At 43.9% G+C, this 27,964-nt stretch overlaps 1 protein-coding gene across 2 annotated transcripts; it reads right to left on the bottom strand.

Moving 5' to 3' along the window:
* Positions 1-27: 27 nt before the first annotated feature.
* Positions 28-27,948, bottom strand: CMTR1 (cap methyltransferase 1). Of its 2 annotated transcripts, XM_075706844.1 has the most exons (24): positions 27,896-27,948; positions 26,300-26,434; positions 21,957-22,099; positions 19,425-19,583; positions 17,964-18,056; positions 17,159-17,230; positions 16,227-16,321; positions 16,050-16,122; positions 15,642-15,840; positions 12,883-13,001; positions 12,533-12,629; positions 11,160-11,292; positions 10,423-10,602; positions 9,958-10,014; positions 8,921-8,978; positions 8,194-8,262; positions 7,887-8,018; positions 7,262-7,384; positions 6,670-6,761; positions 5,973-6,041; positions 4,475-4,522; positions 3,771-3,883; positions 3,117-3,225; positions 28-1,557 (listed from the first exon to the last, which is right to left on the bottom strand). In XM_075706844.1, the coding sequence occupies exons 2-24, from the start codon at positions 26,427-26,429 to the stop codon at positions 1,425-1,427; spliced, it is 2,496 nt and encodes an 831-aa protein (XP_075562959.1). In that variant the 5' UTR covers positions 26,430-26,434; positions 27,896-27,948; the 3' UTR covers positions 28-1,424. The 2 variants fall into 2 exon arrangements, with proteins under 2 accessions (XP_075562959.1, XP_009482615.2); XM_009484340.2 differs by lacking the exon at positions 27,896-27,948 and having other exon boundaries at positions 26,300-26,465.
* Positions 27,949-27,964: the final 16 nt, after the last annotated feature.

Here is a 27,964-nt window from a genome sequence, read left to right on the forward strand (position 1 = left end):
GTCACCATCCCTAGCAGTGTTCAAAAAATGGGCAGATGTGGCACTCTGGGACGTGGTTTAGTCTAGTCTACCCTTGATTGGTTTAGTGTGGACTTGGTAATGTTAGGTTAATGTTTAGACTGGATGATCTTAAAGGTCTTTTCCAGCCTAAACGATTCTATGAGTCTATGATTCTAAGTGCAGGTAAAACATGCAACAGAAGACAACTTTGAGGCCAGCACAGAAGTGCATGGAGAAGTCTGTTGACACACAAATACCATGCTGAGAGTTTCACAGCTCTGTGCCTTCACCCCAGATGCAGTTCCAGGGCCAAATGGGATATGGAGGGTTTCAAAGCCCACTGTGATATTTAAAAAGGAAAGTCTGGTAACCTTTCCAGTGGGCAGAGACAGGGGACAGGATTTCTTCTGATTAACCAACATGGTCAAAGTCAAGGTCTCTTTTCACTGAAGCCCTGGGTTTTTTTAACTAAGTCAGATGTTCCCATCATTTCCTCCAAAGACTTCCAGCATCCCAACCTTCCCATGTCTTCCCTCCTACATCTGCTTTCCTCCCTGAAGATTTGGGTAATAGTGTCAAGTACCAAGAATCAAAGCACATTGGTTTCAGAAGTACCACAAGGCATAGACATGTTCACAAATTAACCCCAGGCTGCTGGCTCAGGATCAGTCACTGACCTGGACAGGGGAGATCCTTGTCACAGCAGCTTCCAGAGGTCTGAGAAATCCCTGGCACTCAGCACACCAAATCTGTGCCAGGAACTCTACTCATGGCCTTTGTCCAACAGGATACCGTCACATAGGAACTGCCAGTGGCCAGCCAAGAGCCTTGATAAGCAAAGGCGTTAGAGACACCAACAAGAATACATACTTGTGTCCCAAAGCCAGCATTCACCAATGAGTTAACACCTTCCACTGGGTAGCGTAGGCCTTTGACAAGGCCGAGGAGACAGACAGCTGCCAGGAACAACGCAGGGCCACTTCAATGTGCTGGTGCCCAGCTCTGCCACTAAGACATCTCTGCTCCTTGCCACACTGCCAGGGAAGCACAAGCCTGGAGAGTTCTGGCACACACAGCGCTCCACAAACCTTGCTGAATGTTTGAACAGGAGCAAAGAAAGCTGCCAGCCCCTTGGCCTCACGCATGCAATGGGTCAGGACAAAAGGGCGTTAGGCCTTGGCTCCAGGAGTCACCATGGGTAGTCCAGCAGCAGGTGCTACCTGGGCCATACTCTTATATACACTGCCAGGGTAGAGCCTCATCCTGTGCCTTCTGCATATCCCCCCCACCCCCGGTTCGATCACCTCCAGGAAATCAGCTCTGGAGAAGACCAGGATAGAAGCTGTGGAGCCTCCCCAGTCTCATCAGTCTCTGAAGAATCCAAGCTGGGCTCAGCCCCCCCTGCACCCCTCAAGAGAGCAGGGTTAGGGGTAGTGCGCTTTGATGAAAGACAGGACATCCTCCTTTGACAGCTTCGCTGGATCTTGCCTTTTCTGAGAGTCGTGCACTTTGACACCTTCCCCCCACTCCCAGAAGAGGCGGCTGTAATGGCAGATGCTGTGGGCAGAGAGGAGAGCAAGATGAGTTTAGCAGGGAAGGGGAAGGAAAACACTGTCATCCTAGCCACCAAGCGCACTACAGAGCCAGCTGCCCTTGCAATGGGAGGCACACAGAGATATACTATCCAAGGGGTGCCTTAGAAAAAGACCAGTGCATTCATTCACTTTACAAACATTACAGCCCTTAAGGTACAGCAACTTCCAAGCCCAAGAGATTTCCATGGAAACAAACTTGTTAATTCTAGCTTCACTCAAGATTCAGTTCAGTGTTGCTGGAAGGAGACAGGTCATTAGGGAAAAAAAAACGCTATCTCCCCCCAAGTTTTTGAGAGGATGAAACTGTCATTGCAGGCAATGGAAAGGCCTTAAAGAAGAATTTAGAAAGTCTGCTAGCAGCAGCAAGCAGCAATCTAATCACTCGCCACAAACCTACTGGAATCAGTAATAGCTGTCCTATGGAGCTTTGCAAACGAACAGCACTTCACACTGTACAAAAGCAGCTAGGATCATCCCCTCTTTCCCCTCGTGTGAAATAACCGAGCTCCACTTGGCTGCTGAGAGTTCTGGTCCTACAACGCCATCTCTCATTCCATCCATCAAGCACAGCCCTCCCTCACTGCATCAGCATAGTCCCAGCCATAATGAAAACAAAGCTGCTAATTACTGCCGACACAGCAGCCTTTAGTTTTGTACAATTACTGACACTTAATATTCATAGCTTATTTAGTGCTACTGTTCTAACAAAGCAGTACTAGCACAGCAACAAGCACACATGTCAATGGCTAATTATAGGCACATTAGTACTCACTAACCACAACACATCCCTTCTGGAGTTCCACACAAGCAGCTCCCTCCACCTCCTCAGCCATTCATGCAGGTTCATGCTGGCCTGCTTCCGAGTACACAGGCAGAACTAACCCCATCCTGACACACGGAGGGAAAAAGCATTCTGTGCCTCTCCTTTTTAAGCCCGTCCTTCCATTTAGCTGGTTAAGGAAAGCTTAAAAGCACTGCGATAAGGTAGGTAAAGAGATTCAAAGTGAGAAAGTGAGGAGCCCTATTTCATATCGAGCTCTCTGAGGCACAGTCCTGGTGGAGGGCATCTCTTGAGACTACCGGGAGGTAGGGTGTGCACAACATCTCCACCCATGAGCCCTGAGGTGTCACACAGACTCAGGATTACTTAAGACATGGCCTTAGCCTAGTAGTCAATAGATACAGATGCAGCAAATTACAGCTGCTGGGCTCAATTTCCATTTCCCTGTGTGCAGGGAGGTTCAGTAACTTGTACTCTGCTGTAGACAGGGGAACAAAGTTGTGAGATGTGTGTTATTCATAGCAATTAATTGCTAAATCCACAAATCTAGATCAGCAGTTTCCTGAAAGTCTGAGAAGGTGCCAGCTTCTGCAGCACACCCTGGTGACCAAGTTGCATTTGCAACTGCAAACGAGTGCAAGAAGATAGCACAGCATGCCTGAACACCCACACACACACAAACATACCCACCCACCCACAAACACCATCCTTCCATAGCCTCAGCTCTGGCTTGTACTCACTGAAAGGGTGCAATGGATTCAGAAGGGAGGTCATATCTTGCTTCCTTCGTCATTTTGTTGAAGAAGAATTTCCTCTTGGAGTTTTTGCTGTATGCCATTGTCCAGGGATCTTGCAGAAGAGTCACAGGGATCAGACAGAAAATGGAAAGGGGAAAAAAAGCACAGCATAAATAGGCATATAATGCAACCAGGAAGGAGGAATCTTAAGAATAATTGTGATCCTTCTCTTACTCCTTTTCCTTCCCTCCCCCAAGATGACCTGCTTCCCAAGCTGTTCTCTATTCACTGAGAAAAATCCCTTCTCCCTGCATTTAAAAGTTGACATTCCAAATAGGATACTTCCATGTACTATTACTCTGGAATATATCTTCTTGATGAAAAATTATCATCTCATTAAAAAAGTCATCAGTCATGTAAATAAATGGAATTACCCACACAATAGCTAATCAACCAGCAACAGAAAAACCTATCATATAAATACCCTGAACCTTATCCAAATCCAGGCTACCCTCATTACATGCAAACAGTTAATCTCTAGCTATTGGAATACTCCCATTAATTTTTTACCAAGTTACAACAGGAGTGAGCCTGGTCAAAACTTTTTACGTGAAGATACAAAGAAAAGTTGAATAAGCGCAGGAACTCTCTTCCTACCATTCACAGTCCGTACAATGTAGAGTCCTGTGGGCACAAAGTGCCGGTCATCTCGGCCAGTGTAGGATAGCCGGGGTATTCCCCCTGAACTCTTGATGATTTTCATTTCTAACCTAAATGTTAAGAGAAGGCAGTGATAGAGATTCCCTGTTTCTTCCTTTACCATCCTCTTGCACACAACATGCCACCTGCACAGTGTCTCCAGGGTGTCACAGTGAAAACTGACAGCACCACACCCGACACAACAAAATCATCACATCCTGGAGAATTCAGTCTCTTGCCTCTCTCACATGGCTAGAGAAACCAGCCAGAGCTGTCTAGATCAGGTAGCAAATGGAGTGTTGCAATGAAGCATCTGTGATGATCTACCACGCTTAATCCAAATGGGGTTCCCATTTCAGGTATGAACTCTTAATCTTTCAAGCCACTGAGAAGCCACTGACATTTCCACACACAAGCTTAAGCACTGTTGCTACTCCTACTGTTGTAAAGCACACTGGACACATCTACAGCATTAGAACTCAGCAGGATGATGCTCCGAGTCAGCAGCATCTCAGAAACAGCAACCACCAGCTGCATGAGCTCTAACAGCTCTTTCTCCAGGACTCCTCAAGCATAGATCAGCATGTCCTTCTCATTCCTGTGCACTGATGGCTGATAACCTCAATGGGCCCTGAAGTCTCTCATTTGTGCCGGTCACTTACCTCACAAAAATCTTCTCCATTTCCTCCAATCTGTACACTTCCTTCACTCTGAAGGGAAAAGACAAAAACGTGATTTAAAAGAAAATTTAAACTGTCCTCTTTTTCTGTCCCAGCTACAGGGAGCAGCCAAACATTTCATTTTGTACAGCATGAGGTGGTCAGGCATGACTGAGGTTCACCCTTCTCCTCAATCTTCTGCTCCAGTGCCTTATTTCTCCTGGCTTGAGAAAACCTGACACCTGCATGCTCATGGCTGGGTTGCTGCAAGCAGCATACGAGCATCCTCGCTGCTGAGGAAGCTGTGCATTTTTACCTCAGGCTTAGTATACAGAAAAGGAAGAACAATGAAAGTCAGGTGCTTTTGTTTTCCCATGAGGTAAATTCACCAAGGTCAGCCCCAGGCAGGCACTGGCCTCAGCGTGCTGGCCTTGCAGTAAAACTAAACTGCCTGATCATCACTGTTATTATCCTCAGAGACACCACAAACTCATTAGTTACCTGAGGTAAAAAACAGCTTTTTTTTAAAATTTATTTTAAGTTTAAATAAATGATTTAGAATCATCATCATCGTTATGTCAAACTACTTTTCTTTTTGCTGTTATGAGACACAATCAGAAAGTTTCGAAAGCACTGCCTCTGATCAGACATCCCAACCACACATTTCCTACACACTACTACAAGCATCAGTCTTCAAAGAGCACAGTTTGAACACCTTTTCACAAGAGCAAAGGACCCTTCTACAATCCATTTCTACAGATCGCCTTCTCACTTCACCTTCAGCCCTCCCCAACACTTTTGAGGTCCTCCAGTTATTGCAACTGTCTCTTTGTCTTGAGTTTAATTGAGATCCCACTCATCTTTCATTAAGCCACCAAGCAGAACATCCTCTGTACCTTTCTCCAGCTTCTCTCACAATATCATGGCACTTCTAGCTTCTGAAACAGAAGCTGTTTTGTCCACAATACCTATCTGATACCCAGCATAATGATCATCTTATACTCCACCATAGCAGAATTAATGAAATGGAAGGTCAGGAGGTAACCAAAGCTTAAGTCCTTTGTCAGGAACTTTCTTGGGATTGTAATTTAAGCCTTCTACTCAGGCTAACCATTTGGAGATTGCAACAGCACTTCATTTATCTACTAACAGTGAGCATCTCTGTACCGCTGCTGACCCTTCAGGGCAGACAAGGACATAGAAGTCTTTGCAATGATTAAGCTAACTGGGTGCTAGACCTGCTACAGCACATACTTGAAATTGGCACCAGCCAATCCACCTATGATGAAAACATGACTGTCTGATACGTGAAAAGGGGGCAAAACTTCTCCACTATCAACCTTTATCTTCGATATTTAAAGGGCTTTTAGCCTCTTTCCATTGCACATAACAGAACTATGAATTTCAGCTTGAAATTTAACTCTCCTTCAGCTCCTTATCTTCATCCTCCAACACGCTGAAACCAAAGCACCCCAGGCCGAGGGAAGGAGTCACCACTCACCGAATGGGGTTCATATCCGGCCGGCTAGGTTTAGAAACAGCTTTGACAAACTTCTCTGCCAGCTGAATCCTAAATGAAAACAGAGGGAAAATCTAGCAATTTAGGGAGATCTTTGGCACAGCAGATAGGTAACAATTTCAGCAGAATAACTGATTAGAGACTTCAGTACTTGCAGACTGCCTCTGCTGCTAGCCAAATGGGTATTGAGCAACACTTTTTTTCACGCTGCCCTCCCAGTTCAGTGCCCAGTGATACTGGCTATTATCCATTAGGAATGGGGTCTCCAGAGCCTCCTCTACAAGCCCCCATGCTGCTGAACACATTGCTGTGTCAGCAGGTAGGTAGGAGTGGTAGAGCCATCATGCCCCTGAGCAGAGGGGTTCATCCCTTCTCCCTCAGCCAGTTATCAGCTATGCTCATTCATATTCCCAGGGTGCTCAGTTTACCCAGGCTGTGCCTGGCTCACCCCAGACTAAGAAAGGAGCTAGACCTGCCCTCATACACAGAGAAGGTACAGTTGGAAAAGGCTATATGCACTTCACTTCAGAGCAGGTTCATACACAGTTCATCTTTATAGCAGTGTTTCAGCTGAATGTACTTGTCTTCCTGTGCTCAGCATTCTGCTTTTAGTGTGAACACTGTTTCCAAGTCACTCCTACTCATGTACAAGAAGCAAGCTTCTCCAGATCCTACGTACCTCTGGTTGAAATGCTGCTTTCGAACGTCATTGCCATTCAGCACCAAGACATCAAGGATGTGGATGGCACTGATTTTTCGCTGGGCTTTCCCCTAGGGAGAGCAATACAGAGACTTACTGCTCAAACTGTTGCTATTTCAGCTTTGATTTATAGCCTGTTTTTTGACAGGACATCATTCTCTTCTAGCAAGAAAGCACCTTTCCAGATATTAGAAGTGCACAAATTCCTTGCTGCCCATTGTACAGTAACGTGCTTTTCTCCAAGAACTGGTGTATCTCAACTACACAGTTCTGTTTCAGGGGAGGGAGAGAGGGCAGGACCACAGCTGCCATCACCAGCTCTCTGTGCCTTATCAGGTACCATAGCACAAAGCCCAGAGCACTACAGCATCCTCATTTGAGGTGCCAGCGGGCAGCCAAACTCCCAGGCAGCAATACCTTACACTGTGAATATACCACAAGAATCGTTTCCCCGAGGCCTGCAATCACTACTGAGCAGTTATGTACCCAAAGAGCCACACAATATATGAAGTCATGTTGGCAATGTCATCTGCTGCTGCACATAGGACAACAGCAGCATGTCAGGTCCTACCTCTCCTTTCAGCTCATGAACAATCTCCACAGAGAGAAGGGTATCTCGTGGCAGCTCAGTTTTCAAATCCAGCTTTGTCCAGCGATCTGACTGGCGACCATCCCAGGTGTAGATCTGTGATTTCTGTGTGTAGAAGGCAGGGTCAGATTCAGCCAAAGCTTCGTGAGGGCAGGGGTGGAGGAGAGACCTCCGATTAACTGCAGAGCAGCCCTCAGAATCTTTTTCTCCTAGGCTGTCACAGGCAGTTTCTTTGTCAGAAGTTTTAAGGAAGAACCTTAATTGCTACAGCAAAGGAACAAAGACACTGATTCTAATCTGCCAGTGACTTTTCATATCCGCACAAAGAACCAGAAATAGAACACCTTTAAAAGGACAGTGAAGATAATTAAGAGACACTAGCAAGAGTACAGGTCTCTGTGTAGGCTGCGACTACAAAAACAGGGTGAATTCATGTGAAAAGCAGTGAAATCAGGTGAAAGAAACACAAGATAACTAGCAGTCTCAGGGACTATGATGGGGATCCTTTCTGGCCTTTAAGGACAGGAAAGGATGGGATGAAACTGCAAGGCAGAATAGTAGCATTGAAATGAATCACCAAAACTACCGGACTGTTCTCAGCACTTACCCCTAGCCCCAAGAGGAATTTCTGCTCACTTCCAGACACCATACACCGGTAGTCTAACACTTGGCGGATTTTCTCTAGTGTACTGGAATTCAGAGGAGTGGGTTTGTAACTGAAGGTATCAATGTCCGTGCCCTAAAGAGAAAAGTATGAAAAAGGCAAATCAGACGCAATACATCAACAGGTACGTAAATGCAACTTCTACATGAAACGATAATCCAGGACTAGCTTCTTTATCTCTTAATTCCTATGGGGAAAAGTTCTATTTGTATGAAAGGACTCAAAACAAGCTTCTGGGTAAAGGTCTCACCTGGATCAGCTCAAAGAACTTGGACTTGGGATCTGAAGATGAGGGAGCAACACGAGCCTGATCAGGAATCTGAAAACAAATCCAAACGATTGATAATAAGTGTTATTCTTTGGCATGTTCATAGGAACCTTTCTGGTTTCAATACATGACAGAACATCCTGTCCCCTGAAACTCCTGCTCTTGGGATTCCAGCCGCTGGAGAGGTCATCTGGCAAATGAAAGGTCTCGCATGTTTTGTGAATTTAACGTAGGCATACTACATCTCACAGGAAACAACAGGCACCTTAAGAAAGTTTCAGGCTAAATCTTTGATTTCATGCATGTTTCAGTGAAACACTGTTTCATCGAAGATACACAATTAGCCTGTGAAACTGACTGTCATATCTATGGCCCCACTGCAGTCAAAAGCTCAGGAAAGAGAAACTGCAGACTCATAAAACAAGACCTTTTGGAGAGCTCTGCTGTTTGGGAACTAGGTGCTGAGTTCACTCTGTGTACAGTGAAATATTCTCAACTGCAGCAAAGAAGCCTGCTCAGTTAAGCCATACATGTAATGAATCAGAAACATCCTGTTTGCTTACATAAACAGCTTGAAATGGTCTCTGACTTTCCCACAAGACAACATGTTAAACCTCTGGCTAGAAAGTCCTATCTGTATTGCAGTTCCATTCTTGTTTCACTACAGCAAGGACACCATCACAACCTCCCTGCTTGGCAGCTTACTTACCCCCCATAGCTGAAGACACTCCTTTCGGACTTCAGCCTGCCGTGGCTCAATCAGCGTCCTAGAGAAAGATAGCAGACTTAAGATGGTGAAACCTCCTTGCTCTTGCACCATTACATATCCCAGCCCTATAAAACTCACATCTTTCAGTGCCTGGCTTGGGAATGACAAACATACACTGTTCCTCAACAGGTTACACAAAAGACGATACTGCCTTCCCTTCCCACCCTCCACCCATCTCTCCAGTCCCTATGTTTAGCTTTGTTTCATGGTCTGCACTACTGATTAGCAGCCACCACTCCGTCCCATGAAAGTACCACTGGGCATCAATATCTTCAAGAAGTTATGTATTAGTATGAACTTATGCTAATCTCCAAGACCTGAGTACATAGCCCTATTTACAAATAGCAATGAAGACCTGCTGAAGGCCACACAAAAAACACTGTCAGTGTTAGGATTAACTCTTCGATAATTCCTGGCTACCAGACTCACTCAGCTTTCTACTACATATTCTCTCTGAATGACACCTGAACAGAAAAGTCACGCCAGGGAAACAGCTATACATTGCAACAGCTTTAGTTTTACACAAGAAATTCACGTCATAAGCTTTAGGTAAGGCTAGGTATGTACCTTAGATGCTTTGAATTGCCCCTGGAAAATTAAGAGCTATGAACCACACCCAACTTAAGACAGTACTGTAGAACTGAACATACCAGCTGAGAGTTACTTTTCTGCTTAAATTCCTGCCAAGAAGCAGGCCCACTTATGGTAATTGGAAATCATGCAATGCATGGAAGCCTTCTCAACAAGGGTGATAATAGACCATCAACTTTCAGAATGCCTCCAGCCACCCACACATTTATGCAGATAACTCAGGCAGACACACAAACTGAGCTACCTAAAAGCACTACTCACTTTCCTGGCTCCAAAGGTGAAGCCAAGCGTTAGCTCAAATCAAGAGCACATTAAAACAAGGGCAAAGCAATTCATTTATAGTAGGTTAATTCAGGCCTCACCAAAAGCCAGAGGAATATACTCACGTGTCTTGAACAAAGGCACGAATTTTGGCTAGTGCCTTTATCTGAATTCTGCAGTGCCTGAAAGAGAGGACAAGTTTCAGTCAGGGAGCAAGTTAATCACCACCAAGATTGTTCTACTATTCAAAACATGGAAGAGTGCTGGGACAACAGGAGGAAGCCAGTCTGATCCTCAGAGCAGTGATGGATCATTGCCAACATGATTCAAAGTGACAGCAAGACCATTGGAAAGAACTGGGCAGTAGCCTCCTTTCCTTTCTACACAGTACCCGGAGACCAAACAGTCACTAACAGTATACAACATTTCTCTCTGCACAGGGTCCCTCTGCTCTGCTAAGCCTCTCAGGGAGCAAAAGCAGAGCAGTGTAGCAGCATCAACAAGTATCTCTGAGTGCAAGAAGCTACAACTGAAAGCCATGCTGGTTAACCTGCCTACAGCCAGCAGCCCTCTTGCCCATGGGCACTCACTTTTCATTGGACTGGACAATGTAATCGTAGAAATCCTGGTCGCCTTTGATCACATTCAATGGGACAACAAGATTCACATCCACATCAGAGTTGCGCAGTTGGTTGAGTCTGATGTTCACCATGAAGAGATAGTCCCGCACGTCATCAATCCCTAGCTTTAATCCTTTGCATATCACGTACCTACAGAGCAAGGCAGAGAGATTGTGTGGCTTCAGATCCTCCACACAGCCAACTTCTCTGACACACTACCATTATCAGGGCAGTGTCCCAAATCCCAGGAATTCTTTTCTCCTGGGTATCCCTAAGAAAGTGCAATCTCACCTATCACAAATTCATTATACATTTTCTACACTCTGGAAAGATTGGGAAACTCAACCCTATTGAAAAGGCCCACAGGTCTCCCTCAAGTAGTAAATCAATTCTGCCAAACTTGACAGGTACAATGATAACACATATAATATGCTCTAGCTCCATTGGAACCATAGTTGTTTCATGCAAAACAGAATTGGTTATACATTTAGTTCCATTGCTTTCTCCCCAGAAGGGTAATTTGGCAAATATCTTCTTTACCTTGACAAACATTGTAATTTGCTAAGCGTCTAAAATGTTTCCTCCTCCAGTACAGTTGCCAGCTGAGGCAGGTCACAGAGTTTCCACTAGACTTACCCAGATCCATCTATCACTGTATTTAGAGGACCGGGGGTTTTTTAGTAGTCCCTCATGCTCAAGAATCTCACCTCTCTGAGTTAGCAGGACGGCTTGTCACAGGTTTAAAGATGCATACTCGCTCAAAACAGCAATACAGCAGATAAATAAGTCCCACACTGAATGGAGTAAACAGGTCAAAGGTTTTGCAGACAAAATGTCCCCCTGGGAAAAAAGAGAGGAAGCACACTGATACCAGCAGATTATAAGGAAACAAGGAGACACCAGGCACCTCAATAACTTCCTTTTCTGCAGAACTGATAAGAGTGGTTTTTGTACAATTAAACAGCATCTAAAACACATTCATGAAGTGGGCCAATGGGACTCCATGAACCATCTTGCCCCTGTCTCTGCAGCAAAGAGAAAAGCATTTCCCTGACCAGGATCAAATCAGGATGCATGCTGTGTCATGAGCAAACCTTCTGTCCAACCCCCATCCTCCCATTCCAGGCCCAAACTGTGCTCTATGGCATGGCAGCATGCTATGCAAAAGCCTCAACAGAAGAGGAGCTCTGATATGTGTAACAAGAAACCTCAAGCTGGAAGAGAAAACTAACAGATGTTACCTAAACAGAATAACTCGCCATCTAGAAAGAAAAGAGTCTATGTCACCCCTTGCCCTCAAACAAGATACCCAATTTCCCCAAGCAAAAAGCAGTCAGTCTTACAGAGCTATTATCTACCCAGACAGGAAAGCTTAAAGAAGGTTGCTCCTTGTACCGTATCACATTTGAGACTACTGCTAAGTAGATCATTGCCTCAGGTACTTCTAAACATAGTGCACAAGATAAATGATAACATAATGAGCCTTTTTGTCTTCTGCGTCAGTGCCAAATGCTAACTAAACTCAGCAGACAAGAGGAGCCATCAAAACCAGATAGAGCTGTAATGTCCATCATTTGGCAACAGTGAGGTATAGCTAAGACAATGTGAGACAATCTTGTTCTGATCACAGAGATGACAGATTTAAAGGAGAAAAGCCACAAGTTAAGAGTGAAGGATGAACTGGATAAACACCACTCTGATCCAACCAACCTACTAGAATATTCAGGAAGCAGTTGGTCCAGCTAGTGTCATAAAACTCAGATATACTGTCATCACACTAGTGACCTGAGCCCAAGACAGCTACATAACATAACATATTGCAAGAACTTTAAACGAATGCATTTTACCTCATGCTTTTAATTAAAGGCAAAATAGACATCAATAATCTTATTTTTCTGCCCCAGTTCCCTTAGCTTTGTAACAACCATCTCAGGATGTATGCATACACACTCAATTCCGTGCAACTTAGCCCCACTGCAGAGCAGGCTTCGTGGCATGTTAATAAAAATTGTACAGCACCCTTCTGCAATGCCACCCACAGCTTAGAGAAGGAGGAAGATTATTAATGGATAAAACATACCTGTCCGGACAATGGACAGTGCTGTAAGGAACTGGCAAAGCATGAGCTGTTTGCTTAGGATTTCTTGCAGATTCTCCTGACCCTCCACTGAGAAACCCTGCAAAGCACATAGCATATGATTAGTATCTCCACAAATCTGCTGGTCAAGCAGAGGATTCTGTACAGCTAAATCATGGAATCATGATAATTTCTGTTTCTTTAAGATAAAAACCACTGCCACCAGGAATTTTAATGGCAAGCCTTGAAGAATTTCACATTGTAACTACAGACACATGTCAAATATCCTGCTATATGAAGACTGAAGTATCAGTTTTGGTCATTAGTGAAAGAAGAAAAAGAAATGGACCAACCCCATCAGCCATTAAGAAATGCACTCCCTTGTGATCAGTATTGTCCAAAACAAAATTCCGGAAAGCAGTAATGTTCTCTGGGCGAGTGATGTCTCCATCTCCATCAATCCCTCCCTCTCCTAAGGGAAAAAGAGGAAACAATTACTAACATGTTTGCAAGTACAGACAGAAGATCCATATGTGCAGGTGATCTATTGTATTCAATCAACATTTAGTCAGAAATTACAGAGACCTTGATAGGCAAATAAGCATTAACACATGCCCTTGTTCACCACCAAAGATGCTTGTTAATTTAGGAAAATTATGCAGATTGTGTGGTCGGGGCTAAACAAAGCCATGTAATAACCATGTTCAAATGATGAGTTGTACATTAGCCTCAGCAAAAGACAAATCATTCACTGCCCTCCCCTGAGATCGGAACTGACTACGTGACAACATAATATTCTCATCCAAGTAGGAATGACACATAGCTGAACCTACTAAAAATGTAAGGTTCAATCTTGCTGCACAGCTCACCTGTTAATAACATGTTTTTACAGACAAGGCAAAATTATTTACATTGTGCATTGGCAACCTTCTACTAAGAATTCAAATAATTCCAAAGAAACACAATACTCTATTTCCAAACACAATGTAATCTGGAATTTAAAAAAAGCAACCCCCTCAAAAACCCCTGCAAACAAGTTTATAAAGGGAACAGGGAAAGGGAAAGAGGGTTTGTGCATGAATGTTCGTATGGTTTCCCCATATGCCTCTTTTTAAAGAAAGGTACGTTGTCCCCCAGGTTGGTGTTTTAGAAAGCTCATCTAAGGTGTATTCTAAAGCTCACCAATTCTCACTTTGAAGAAGCCTGAACTTCTATTTGGTATTAGTCCCTATAAATCTTCTACAACTACAGTTTCTATTAACTGAACTGGAGAACTAGAAAGCAGCAGAGATCAGGATGCATGATAGTGCTTTGATAACTAAATTCCTCATCAATCATCCTGTCAGTAAGTGAAGTGACACTAGAATTTGTTACCGTTCTTCACAACTGTTGTGGTTTAACACCAGCCAGAGGCAACTAAGCACCACACAGCTGCTCACTCACTCACTCTCTCCCCCACCCCATGCAATGGGGGATGAAGAAAATTAACTCTACCCCAGCCAAAACCAGCAAAACACCACAAATATCACAGCAGCCTACTTCCTTCCCATCACTGGAAGAGAGTTTGTACACATCTCACTAGGACTTCATAGCGTGACAGACAGAAATGGATCAAGAAAATGCATCAAAGTCATTGGGCTATTCATTTCTCCAGGTATCGCCTTCTCTCCATAAGAACACCAGTTTGCAGTGAGTTACGAAGATCCAAATGCTGCAATCGTTAGATCAATGCATTTTTCTGCCTTGCTGCCCCTGCCATGAACCTTCTCTTTAAAAGATCTAATCTTGAAGCACTAACCATTCTCTAAGAGTTCATGGTCAGGTGTCAAAAGTGGCAGTCAACAAGAGTCAGAGTGGTGGAGGGGGAAAAAAAAAAAGCATAACAATGGAAAAGCAACCCCTCTTCTCTACAAGACAGTCACACTCATGTTTCCTTTATACATTCTCAAATAAGAAGCAGGAATATTAGCAATCCTTGTATTTCCCTTCCTATTCCTAGAGGCTATGCAGATAGAGGGCTCAAACATATCAGCAAGCTTAACAAGTTATCATCCATGAGGTGAGATGCAGCAATTGTCTGTGTACACTTGCTTAGTGTGTCTCACAGCAGGGTAAAACATGTTAGCTTAAACCTCTTTGGATTAAGAAAATCATTTAGTCACAGTGATTCAGATACAGCCTCTAGCCCAAATCCATTTTATTTATCTTTACTAAAAGCCCACAATTAATTATCAAAGCAGAGCTAGGGAGGTCTGATATAGAAGCATACTGCCAGTCAGGCAAGTAAGGTTTCTATCTCTGGCTCTGCTAACAGATCTTTGGGCAAGTCGGGGGGCTGGAGCACCTCTGCTATGAGGACAGGCTGAGAGAGCTGAAGTTGTTTAGCCTAGAAAAGAGAAGTCTCCAGGGAGACCTTATAAGTACTGGAAGGCTGCTAAAGGGGGCCTACAGGAAAGATGGGGAGGGACTCTATCAGGGAGTGTAGTGATAGGACGAGGCATAACTGTTTTAAACTGAAAGAGCGTAGATTTAGATATTAGGAAGAAATTGTTTACTGTGATGGTGGTGAGACACCAGAACAGGTTGCCCAGAGAAGTTGCGGATGCCCCCTTCCTGGAAGCGTTCAAGGCCAGACTGGATGAGGCTTTGAGCAACCTTGTCTAGTGGAAGGTGTCCTGGCCCATGGCAGCGGGGTTGGAACTAGACGATTTTTAAGGTCCCTTCCAACCCAAACCATTCTATGATTCTATGATAAGTCATCTCACTCACTGTGTTTCAGGCTGACATCAGTGAAGTGGAAAAAATATTGTCAAGCAATCTTAAAGCACTCTAAAATTTTCAGATAAGCAAAGCACTCAAGTATCAACTACTACAATGGGACACAAGTTCCCAGGGCAGACTGGAAATAAGTGCAGAAATGTGACTTGATATGCTAGCTCACCAATCTCAACCCCTTTCTCAGATGACAGCCCCCTTCTGCCTTGCAAAATGTTTCCTTATAAATGGTTCCCTCTTAGATCCCCATGCTGGTATCAATACCAGCCCCACGCCTGATATAGAGGCTGCAGCATAAGCAAAACCATCAGGAAATGCTCACGCATGCACTACATACCATAATAAGGTTCAAAGAGCTCACTGGAAGCAGAATAGAAGTCCTCTAGCTTAAAATCATTTGGTCCTTTCAAGGTCATGCCAAATCCTTTCGCATGCCACTTCCGCCTCCACAAGACGTACTCAGAGAAGCCTCCAGGACCAGCACACACATCAGCAAAGTAGAGCAGCTCTGCATCTCGCTCCTTTATCAAGGGCCTCTGCAAAAGGAAACTGAGGAAATTCTACTGACCCAGTAACAGCTCCCATCAGTCAAACCAGAGACACCATAAACTGCACTACTCAGCCAGAGAAGTCTCCTCCCAGCACCTGTTTTCCCAGCTAGTATCCTAAGAATTCTCCTTTCCCCCCCACCTTCTCCATTCTCTGAGAAAGCACTGCTGTTTGAAAGTTAAATAGAGGCCCTCACCCCATGGAAGTCCTTGGGGTTTGTAAACATGTAGTCAAAGACATGGTCCATATTTGCCATCTTCATTGCAGCCCTGTGAACACATAAATAGAGACCTAATAAGTTTCAACCATGGCTCCCAAGACTGAAAGCAGACATAAATGGGAAAGGGGCCACACTAACAGAAGTTCTGCAAACCTGTTCAGGAAGAAAACTCCACGAATCATTTCATAGGGGTTAGATCTTGTTCGGGCTCGACGCATTTCTTCTCCATCCAGCTCATCAAATACACTCTGCACAAACAGAAACAAAATTGAGCTGGACCTGGCACAGGCTTGAGGGATAGGAAGGCATGAGCATTTCCTATCCTCATGCTTCTCTCTCCTTAGACAGCAAACTCCATGCAGGGTTTGGTTCACCCATACAGAATGTTTTTCCATCACAACGATATTCACTCTTCTTCCAAGCCACCCCAGTTCTCAAGCAAATTCAGTGACACTGAAGAACTCTGTACTGATAGCTCCAGAGCCTGATAATGCGGCTAGCCACCTCAAAACCACAGCCTACGGTATTTCTCTCACACACATATACACACTCACGCTCTACTGCAATTTGCAAGGATGTGGTAAAACCTAGGAGTGAAGATGGAGCACACAAGAAAAGAAAGGGAGGTTATTTTCTTAGCTTATTCAAGTCTTCAGCCTTTCAGTTGAACTAAGAAAGGGAGACTGTTTTCATTAATGTCTTTGAAGGCTGATGTGCAAAACAGGTTGCTGAACAGGCAGTAACAACCAGGATGCATGGTCACACCAGTGGCATGGAAGTGAAAGAGGATGTTCTGAGCTCCTGCCAATCACCTAAGTAAACTACTCAATCCCCTTCAATCATTTTTTTCACCTGCTTCCGCAAAACTTAGAATCATAGAATCATTTAGGTTGGAAAAGACCTTTAAGATCATCCAGTCCAACCATTAACATAACAATATCAAGTCAACCACTAAACCAATTAAGGGTAGAGTAGCAACTCCACGCCTCCTGGCTTGGTGGCTGGACCATTTATAATGAAAGTAAAAACTAGGAATCATTAAGGTTGGAAAGGACTTCAGTTCCTCTCTAAAGAAGGGGACTCACCTTGCACTGCAGGACATTACGTAATAGCTCTTCACTACAGAACTCTGTTTCATCTTCAATCACCATCTTCCTCTGGAACAGGACGAGAACACACATAACAATTAGCAAACATGGTATCAGTCATTTCAGAATGCAACACATACCAGCGATGAAGTTTGCCAACCACATACTAGGCTGTATTAGCAAGAGCATAGCCAGCAGGCTGAGGAATTATTCACCCCTATCTGGCATCTTGAGACTGCATGTGGAATACGGCATCCAGTTTAGGACTCCCCAGCACAAGACAAACATACTGGAGCAAGCCCAGCAAAAGGGTCACCAAGATGACAAGGGTGCAGAAGCACCTGGTGTATGAGAAGAGACCGAGAGAACAGTTTGTTCAGAATGAGAAAGGGAGATCCTATTGCTGTCTACAAGTACCTAATGGCAGGTAATAGAGAAAATTGATCTAGACTCTTCTCAGCGATGGACAGCAATAGGACAAGAAACAATGGACACAAGCTGCCACACAAAAAAATGCCGATTAGCTATACAGAATTTTTCTTCTGCCAACCGGGTTAAATACTGAAACAGATGCCCAAACAGGTTGTGAGATTTCCATCCATGGAGATACTCAAAATTCAAACAAACAAGGGCTTGAGCAACCTGATCTAGTTGGACCTGCTTTAAGCAGGAAGCTGCACTAGGAATCTCCAGAGGTTGCCTCCAACCTGGATTATTCTATGACTCTGACAAGGCAATTGTTTCAGGCTGAGTAGTCCTGCATCTTCTTAGGCTGGTTAAGTAGCAGGATCTAAAAAATTACCTTCCCCACAGTCATCCACTCCTTCAGCTCCTGGGCGTCAGGGATTTCCGTGGTACACTCGAGGCACCACTCCACCTCCTCATAGGCACTGGGCTGCAAACACAACACACGGGAAGAGTCAAAGATGTTTTTGCTAGCAAAATATAACAACCAGTTGCTCCCCAAAATTTGCCTCCCAATCCTAGCATCAGGGCTTACACCATGACTTTAGGGCCAACCATATAGTGTTTTTTTCTCCTAGTCTAAAATGTCTTATTTGTTTGGATTTAAAATTAAACAAACATATAAAAAGACCACCACCAAAAAAACCCCACACCACTTTCATCTCATTAGTCTGGTGAATAATCAAGACAAAGCAAAAGCCTAGTACTCTCAAGGTACATTTTAGAGACATTGCAAAAGGGGCAGATGCAAAAAACCACACTTCCTAATGGTACTTTGCACATCCTTTCTCCCAGTTCTTTCCGAAAGGCCCCCTCATTCCACAGCTTAATTCAGGCTTCGAACAATTTTTATAATTTTGGGAAGGAATTGTTTTAGCAGTTAAGATCAAAGTGTGCTACTCCTCCACAAAGAGAGGCTGCAGAGATCTACTAACCATCTTATGTTACTATTATAGTAGTATCATCCCAAGGGTTAATCATACATAACACTTAACTGCTGTGAGCTGTGGAAACACACTGGAGAATGAGACTTAAACCAGTGAGTCTACAGAACAGGTCTCAAATTCCTGGCTCTCAAGGAATAATAACCTCTGATATTATTTCCAACTGCTGAAAACAATTCAAAGAAAGGAGAGCGAAGTACTGTAACACACATCATACATGACTTGATAAGCATTGCTGCCCTTGACTAACAATGGCTGGGACCTTCTGGCTTACTCTCCAGCTGCCAGGTCCCTAGGATTCAGTGTTGTGGTTTGTTTTTTTCTTTTTAAATACAAACATACAGCAGCTATTTCACAATAAATAATACCAAAACTGGGCTTTACTTTCCTGACAACATCTATTTGCATTTCCCAATTTTCTTCCCTGTTGAAGAGCTTGACAAGACATAGGAATAGAACATCTGAGCATTTTATATGGGACTATTAAACATGCCCAGAAAAGATTAAAAAAAAAAAATTACCAATATAGGCATGAAAAATCATACACAAAATAAAAATGGTAAACCCAAAAGAGCTTGATAACAATTTTCAATCACATTCACTACTGCAAACTCTGAAACAAATCCTACAGATTACAGCAACAATCCATCTGAAACTGATTTTGTGCCAGAACATTAATATATGTGACAGAAAACAAGTTTTGCCATGCTGTTCTGGAGCAAAATAAGGCCTGAGTCTACCCAGCAGAGCCACTTAATGGTAGCCAGTTGTATCAGACAACACTAAACATCATTCCCAGAGGGCAAATCCTGAACACAGGAACAGAAGAGGGATTCAAAGTAGGAAGTACTTACCTCTGGCTCATCCTGCCAATCAATATTGAGCTCCCCATCAAATCCTTTGAGGGTCAGCCCAAAGCCTCTCCTTCCCTTCTGATTGGAGGCCTCAACAATATCCTTCCTGCCTTGACCATACTTTCCCAGACCTTCTCCTTCCCGGAAGCCCATCTTGGCCTATAAAGAAAGCAAAGGGAGCGCACTGAGGCAAACGGACTTGAGTTTATGTACTACTACTGAGATCAAAGACTAGCAGGGAAAATGACACATGACCCTGAAGTGACTTGAAGGCATCAAACATTTTTAATCTCAGTTGTGGCTTTCAGAGCTTAATACTGCGTTCACTTCACTGAGGCAGGATGCAAAAGAACTAGATCTAAAGAATAACGTTTGAAAAGACAGCAAATTACAAAAGGTTCAGTAATGTGGGAACAGCCTGCTCAGAGGAGAAGTAGTGAAGAGCCTGGAGCCATTCATCACCATGTTCAGCAAGCGTGGAAGGTTCCTAAAACAAAAGATACTAGCACAGGAAAAAATCCATGTTGTGATGATACTCTTTGTTGTGAACATGCAGTCACATACATTTCAAGCATCGGTTAAAACTTCACCTAAAACTCAGAGGAGGAATGCAAGACACACTGGTCCTGAAAAACATTCCCATCTCTTAGGTTAAAAGAAATATGTTCATTAACAGCTACTTTTTCAGGCTTTTCTCTTCATAAATTTCAGCAACAAGAGAACAACAACAAAAAGCATGAATGCAGTCAATTTCACTCCCTCCAATATACAACTACAAGACAGTAAGTAAAAAAAACGAGTTAAGGATTAAGTTTCACTTTGAATGAATAAATTATCCCTGCAGTCCCTCCTGTAAAAAGCAACAAAACCATTGTTTCTTACCAATCAGTATGAGAAACAACATAAGAATATCAGACAGGTTTTATACAAAGGTACTCAGTATTTTGCCTTTGCTACCTGGCTCTAGATCAGACCTTGAAATATGTACACCAAATGTGACAGCCACTGAGCCTGTTATACACCAGTTTTCTGATGACAGAATTTTGAACATGTAGTAATCAAGGACTATTTTCCTTTTACTTACCTAATGCTACCAAATGGTTCAACCAGACTTGGTATCACATCAATCTTTATATTCAAATTTATGAGGCCTTACAAACAAGCACCTCCCAAATTCAGTAGTAAAAGCTCCTGTATTGTGGTGACTGAAAGCACGCATCCTAATTGGCTCAGGAGAGAACTCTCCAAGTTAAAGATAGTCTTGTGCTAGAATCAGCAAACTGCAGCCCAGTGCCAAAAATGCATGTGGACAGATTCTAAGTGATCAGCAACAGGATTTATCTAGAGAGGCACAATCAGCAATTCTCAGCATCTGGATTCCATTGAGTTTTTAATTCAGCAAGAGCTGAACATTCCTTTTTCAGGTAGAGGTATGATCCTGCTGGGCAGCAGCATTCCACCTCCTCGAGAGGCAGTACCTCCTTGTTCCCACCCCTAGTAGCAGCTAGCACTTCCCAGCTTCTAGTAAAAGACTGAACTTCTAACGTGGCAAAGGCAGGTACCAACAGGCCTACCACCATGGAAAGATTGCTGACCCCTGCTCATGTGAGTACAGCACCAGCACAGAACAAAAGGAGACCCGAATTCAGCCCCGCATTGAGTCCCAAACTCCCTGTCACATTTCAGGTAATACACAACTATTCATCCCATCTTCTCTGCTGCCCTTGGAAATAACATTCTTGTTTCTCTGTTATCAAGAATGGAAATTTTCAGGATTATGAGATACTCATGATACCACAGCGACAAAGTTTGCCTCAGGAAATACGTGTTACAACATGCACCAAAAGAGACTCCTCTTCTCTACAGCCTACCATTGCCTTTAAACCCAGGAACAAGTTGCTGAATTTGGGACTACCATGAGACAGACAACCATTTTCTTAGAACTTCCTAAAAGTACTTTCTTCCCCACACTAACACTGTGCAATCAAGGGGTTGGCAATCACCTGCAAAGTTTAGTTGTCACAGTTGCTATCGTTCACAACTCCCTGTCTCTCCAAGAAGTTTCTGGCCCTGCATAAAGCAGAGTGGCACTATTTGAAAGAAAAATAAATACCTTAATAATTAAGATAATAATTCTACAAGGGTACTCCAGCCAGCCTCCAAGACAAAACAAATTAACGTCAATCACAGAATTTCTTAAGGCCTTTCTTACAAGGGATTTAACTCAAGCATTGCAAAATAATACATGGTAGGACTCTTTTTTTCAAGCTCAGCAAGCTACCTGACCCCAAGATCTTTCCCTTCACATTCACCTCCCTGTTCCTAGGCCTTGAACATGAATCAGCTTTCTTTTTTAACAGATCCCCTTCAACCAAGCTCTCTCAGCCTCCCCCAGCTGCTCAGTAGCTGGCTCAAGAAGCAGAGAACCCTGCTACAAGCAGGATCAGAATCAAAATTTCTTAAAACAGACTGGTCTTTTCACTTTGCTCTCATCAGGTCTTAATTGTTCGGTACAAAACTATTTGGACTTACCATGAGCTTTTGGGAGACACTGTTATACATTGAGTAGCGAGATGAAGTACCCTCCACAAGAGAGTCTTGTTTGAACTCATTGCTGAAGACTGGTCTTTTTTCATCACTCTCACTGTCAGACCCACTGCTGCTACTGGAAGACTCTGAAAACGAACAAAAAGAAGTGAGAAAAGCAAGTATGAAAATAAAAAGAAAATGGAAGAAAGACATCTCAGTAATCACATTAAGAACTATACAGCGCAACTCATTAAGTCCTCTCAACACACACATAGAGAAGACACTTCAGTATCTCAAATGTGCTATGGGAAGCACACAGGTGTAACATAAAATACCCTGTGGAGCCAACACCTGGTTATCTGCCCCTTTGTCTCAGGTTTGACACACACAACCTCTCTGAGCCAATGGCTTCCAGGCCCTGGAAAGGGCCAGGCAAACCCCATTACAGCAGCAGAGCAGGCCACAGGCATGACCACGGTAGTACACTGTGGTGTGCCTGACCTTTGCAATGATCCTGAGGAGCTCAAAGTCCACAGGTATCTTCTCCCAAGAATAATGACAATTACTGACACCTTGATAAAACATACTGGATTTTCCTCAGTTTCCTACCTAACTACAAGTGTAAACGCATCCCTAACAACTAAAAATCCACATCAAGTACCCAGGCATCTACCAAATGGCCAACACCGCAGAAAGAAGAGAGAGTTGAATCCCTTAGTCCCCATATTAAACTTCAGTTTGAATCTACGACCCACCTCAGTAGTGAGGATCCACAAGTTCACCACAGCAAATGAGACAGTTTTTCACCTCTAGAGTTTACTGATGCATACAAACCCAACTGAAAGATAACGGCAGAAGATACCAATCCAGTTTAAAAATACCCTGACAGAGACGAAGGTTTGAGGAAGAAGTTAATCTTAAGTCAATGGTCCAGTCAAGGTAATATGTGCCACCATACACAGCAGGCACTCAAAATAAACTTTTGTCACCTGAAAGTCACCTGAAACTGATGTAGCAGAGCCTTCATGGGCACCAAACAATGAAGCTCTCTCTATGCCCAGTTGTACCCTGGGATCTGCCTGGGAAGAACCTAGGCCTGTATAAGCTGTATAGTCCTTGCCACTGCTCTACAACTGTAAGATGCCCAAACCTATTTGCTCTGAGCTGGATGTAACTGGGATGTAGCCCAGAAGGCCAAACCGTATCCTGGGCTGCATCAAAAGAAGCGTAGCCAGCAGGTCGAGGTAGGTGATTCTGCCCCTCTACTCTGCTATGGTGAGACCCTACCTGGAGCACTGCGTCCAGCTCTGGAGCCCTCAGCACAAGAAGGACATCGACCTGTTGGAGTGGGTCCGGAGGAGGGCCACAAAAATGATCCGAGGGCTGGGACACCTCTCCTACAAGGACAGGCTGAGACAGCTGGGGTTGTTCAGCCTGGAGAAGAGAAGGCTGCAGGGAGACCTTATTGCAGCCTTTCAGTACTTAAAGGGGGCCTATAGGAAGGATGGGGAGAATCTTTTTAACAGGGCCTGTTCCGACAGGACAAGGGGTAATGGTTTTAAACTAAAAGAGGGTAGATTTAGACTAGCTATATATAATGAAGACATTTTTTACAATGAGGGTGGTAAAACACTGGCACAGGTTGCCCAGAGAGGTGGTAGGTGCCCCATCCCTGGAAACATTCAAGGTCAGGTTGAACGGGGCTCTGAGCAACCTGATCTAGTAAAGCTGTCCCTGCTCACTGCAGGGGGGTTGGACTAGAGGACCTCTAAAGGTCCCTTCCAACCCAAACTATTCTATGACCTGGGCAGGAATCATGGTAGTCACAACATCTGTCTTACAGACTGCTCTGCACCAGGTGGATAGTGAGGGAGGCCCTAAAACCCACTGAGTCCTTCCACTTCTCCTGTGATAACATCACTATGAGGATGAAGCAATGGCACAAATTTCCTTCCTGGAATTTGCCTAGCACCACATCAGTCATAGTAAAGTCAATGCTGTGGGGCAGGCCATACAGTCTACCAGAGCAGCAATCCACAGCAAGCACAGCCACGTTCTTCATTGGACCTCACCCTCTTGAGCCTCCCTTGTTCGCTGAGTGCTAGAAACCATTCTGTGTTACTTCATACAACTAGGAGAAGCTGAACTACGTAAGTTGCCCTGAGATAATGCAGAAAATTGTTGTTAGCAGAGTTAATCTTTTTCTGTTTATCACTTAAAAAAGAATTATTTAGCTTCACAGAAGTGTTAAAAAAGACATTGTAATTACCTAGAAAGAAAGATTTAACTTCTCTTATGTTCTACTGAGATAAGAAAAAACACAGATTATTTCTCTCCCAACTCGCAGATCTCCATATTTTCCTGTTATGGAAAACTGAGCATCAGTGAAGTAACAGGAAGCAACTGGATAATTAGTAAAGAAAGGCCACTACGAGAAAGTGAAAGGCCACTACGAGAAAGTGAAAGGCCACTACGAGAAAGTGAAAGGCCACTACGAGAAAGTGAAAGGCCACTACGAGAAAGTGAAAGGCCACTACGAGAAAGTGAAAGGCCACTACGAGAAAGTGAAAGGCCACTACGAGAAAGTGAAAGGCCACTACGAGAAAGTGAAGTGAAAATGAAAGACACCATAGCGCAATACTACTGTAGTTAAAACCCTTTCAATGTGTGCTCAATCCTTGTTGCTGAACTATCAGCTTTTAAGATTCAGGGCTTGTGTCCCCCCATAACTAGAGTTTTACAGTACCAACCTTCGAGGCTTCCAGTTTGAGACAAGGAAGGCTATGATTTAACTTGTGTTCACAATATTATATACCCATCTTGATTTTCAAACATCTGTCATGCAAGCTTCGTTTCTCTTTCCTTCACAAAGTTCTTAGATATGAACAGGATCACAAAGGATTTTGCTTTAGGGTCAGTTACTGCTTTCTACTTCTCCAATACACAGCTTCAATTAACTTCGCTGCCTGCTTTTGAGCTGTGTCTTATTTTCCAGAGGCTCACGATGTGCCTCAAGCACAATACCCACTACAGAAATCTCAGGAAAGTCCCTTCACAACTCTTCTTGCTTTTAACATTTGCTAGGCCATGCTCAGCTGAGATCAGATCTCAAATCACTTCTCTCCCCCAACCTTCCTTCCTTCATCGGAAACCACAATGGGTGTAACAGACTATTAAACAATTAACCCTATCCAAAATGTTGTCCTTTAACTTTATCAACTTGTTTCCTAAACATTAAGACTCACAGCCTATTTTGACCCATATATGAACTCAATAATCAAAAGGGGAAAAGAAAAATTTAAATATTTGTTTGAATTTTTTAGCTCAGCCCTGAGTGCACACATTCCCTATCCCAGCTCTCACACCCTGCACCTCTGACCTCCTCACTCACCTCCAGCCTTGCCAGACAGGTACACACACCATACCCGGTCACTACAACTACTCCCAATCTGACCCACTCATCTTCCATACACATCCCCTTCCATTTTCACAAGATGAAGGCTTCTTTATATGTTCAGGCCCTTTCTCACGAAAACTTTACGACCACAGGAAATCCCGAGACTCAGAAGTAGCAGGCATGACCATGAGGCAACCTGAAGTATCATCCCGGGAGAGTTTAAAGAGCCCTGCATCAGCAATACCAATTGCGTAGGGCACTCGCCTCATCTTTGGTGTACCCCAAGCTCCAGATGAGAAAGAACACTCCAACTTGAGAAAAAGTAGGCAATTAATTTAGTTAACTCCAAAACAGTTTTTCTGTCTGAAACCAAACACCTGTGAGCTCTCACAACCCCCCCCCCTCCCCCAAAAAATCCCACTGAGCCAACAAAAGAGATGGTGCTACGATCTAGGAGTCCCAATCAACCCACCCTTTGTATTCATCTCAGTTTCTCCCATCTGCAAAAACGTGATAAGATTACCCATTTTTTTATTTTTTTAAACACTGAGGGATCATGATGTTTCTTTACAGCACAACACCCACAACTCCTCACTACTGAAAGTTTCCAAAACAGAAATAACTGCTGAGACTGAAAAGATTAATGCTGCTCATATATTACAAGAATCTTTGCAGCTTTGGACCACGCACTTGCCATCTACCTCAAGTTCTATTTTCTATGTCTGAATTCATACAATGCCCAGACCAAACTGTTTACATGAGATTTTAAAAAAGCTTAAAAAATTCACGCCAATCCAAGTTTGTGAACAGAAATAATGTAGTTTTTCTCCTAAAGAGAGAGTATGCCCTTGAAGTTCAGGCTATCCATTAGGATTCAGGAGATGTGGGTTCAATTCCTAGTTATTATTTTGATTCCCTGCAGGAGCATATACCTTATCTCCAACCTTACCTTGAGTAGTATGATTACTAAATTGAGTTTCATCATCTGAAGTAGAACTGAGGGTTAATCCCAAGTCTTCTACCCTCTTCTTCTGCTTCTTTTGGGGGCTGCTAAATTCAGGTTCTGTCCTTCTCTTCATTTTTGCTGAAAGAAGATGATCACACTTGGTAAACATTAAGCAAATTAACTTTCTCCTGCATGCTGAAGGGTAAGGTGCAGCAGCATGGCAGCATAGATCATTTTATGGACTACTCATTATTACGCTTCTCAACTTCAGTTTGCTCTAGGTAAAAGTGTTGGCTTCTTTTGAACCCACCTTTTTAATAACTAGTCTAACTAAACAAACACGAAATTTATGCAGAAGCTTCCCTATTAGATTACCTGAATTTGAAATAATTTCTACAACCTACTTGCCATTAAATGCTACTAGATGACGACAACCCAGATGACAACACTTAGATAACATAAATATTTGAGTTGGTTACTACTACTGAATCAAAAATTCATTTTATCCAAACACACCAAAAAAATGAGGAAATAAGATCAATCTAATGGAGAACATGCAAGGTAGAACCTATCTCTCACAAGGGACTCGGAGCACCTCTGACCTCACCTCTGCAAATATTAATTAATAAAAGAGGTTTCCTACATGACTTTTATAGCAGAACTTTATTAAATATGTGTGCTCAAGGTGGGGGGTGTTTGTGTTTTTCACCAGGAACCACAGGCAAGATATCAAGCTTCTGGATGTGGCTGATAAAACTGCATGAGCCCAGAAAAAGGACTAACACTTAAGATGGAGTTAATAGGAGCTCGCTGGGAAGGCCTGCAGAGGACAAGAACCAAGGAACAGGAAAGCAGGTGAAAATTAAAAGGCACAGATGCCTAGAGCACTAGCTAATCCTCCCTGCTATTGATAAAAAGCAATAAAAACCTATTGGTGTTTATTATTCCACATAGGAATGCTGGGCTAGAAAAGATGCCACAGGTCACCAATTTGAACCCTCTGTTACCAAACCTATTTCCTCAAACGTATACAGGGCAGCGTAAGACCGGTTCCTTTATTCATCCCCACGACCCTGACTGCAAAATCATCCCACAACTTCACCACGCTATGGCTAAGACACCTCTTCACTTCCACCAGAAGTTTATTTACAGCCAATTCGTATTTACCTGCTCTTGTGTCAACTGAGGGTGGGTCTCCCCCCCCCCCCCCCTTGCTTCCTCATCTCTAACAAACTGAGAGCAATCTTCTACCTCTTCTGAGATACTCTCTTACTGGGTTAACACACCCTTAGCCCACCGCTGCTGCCCCCCTCAGGACCTCCGCCCCCCACCCCACCCCACCCCACCCCACCCCACCCCACTAACGGTCCCTCCGCGCGGCTCGTTTCCTGCTCGACTTCGAACCACGCAAAAGTAACGGCCGGCTACGCCGCCCCTCCGGAGACACGCGGCTGTGAGGGAAGCCGCCTCCGCAGCACAACCCCCCGACGGGAGCCCACCATCCGCCCCCGACGAGCGCGCAGCCCCCCGCCCCCAGAGGCCACGCCAGGCGGGCGCGGGGCCCGCGGGCAGCGCTCGACCGGAGCAGGCGGCACTCACAGGAGAGGCGGCGGAGCCGGGGCAGGCGGGTTGCTCGGGCCGGCTCACGTCTGCCGAGGACCCGGCGGC

Source organism: Pelecanus crispus, chromosome 3, assembly GCF_030463565.1.
Source record: "Pelecanus crispus isolate bPelCri1 chromosome 3, bPelCri1.pri, whole genome shotgun sequence".
NCBI classification, from domain to species: domain Eukaryota; kingdom Metazoa; phylum Chordata; class Aves; order Pelecaniformes; family Pelecanidae; genus Pelecanus; species Pelecanus crispus.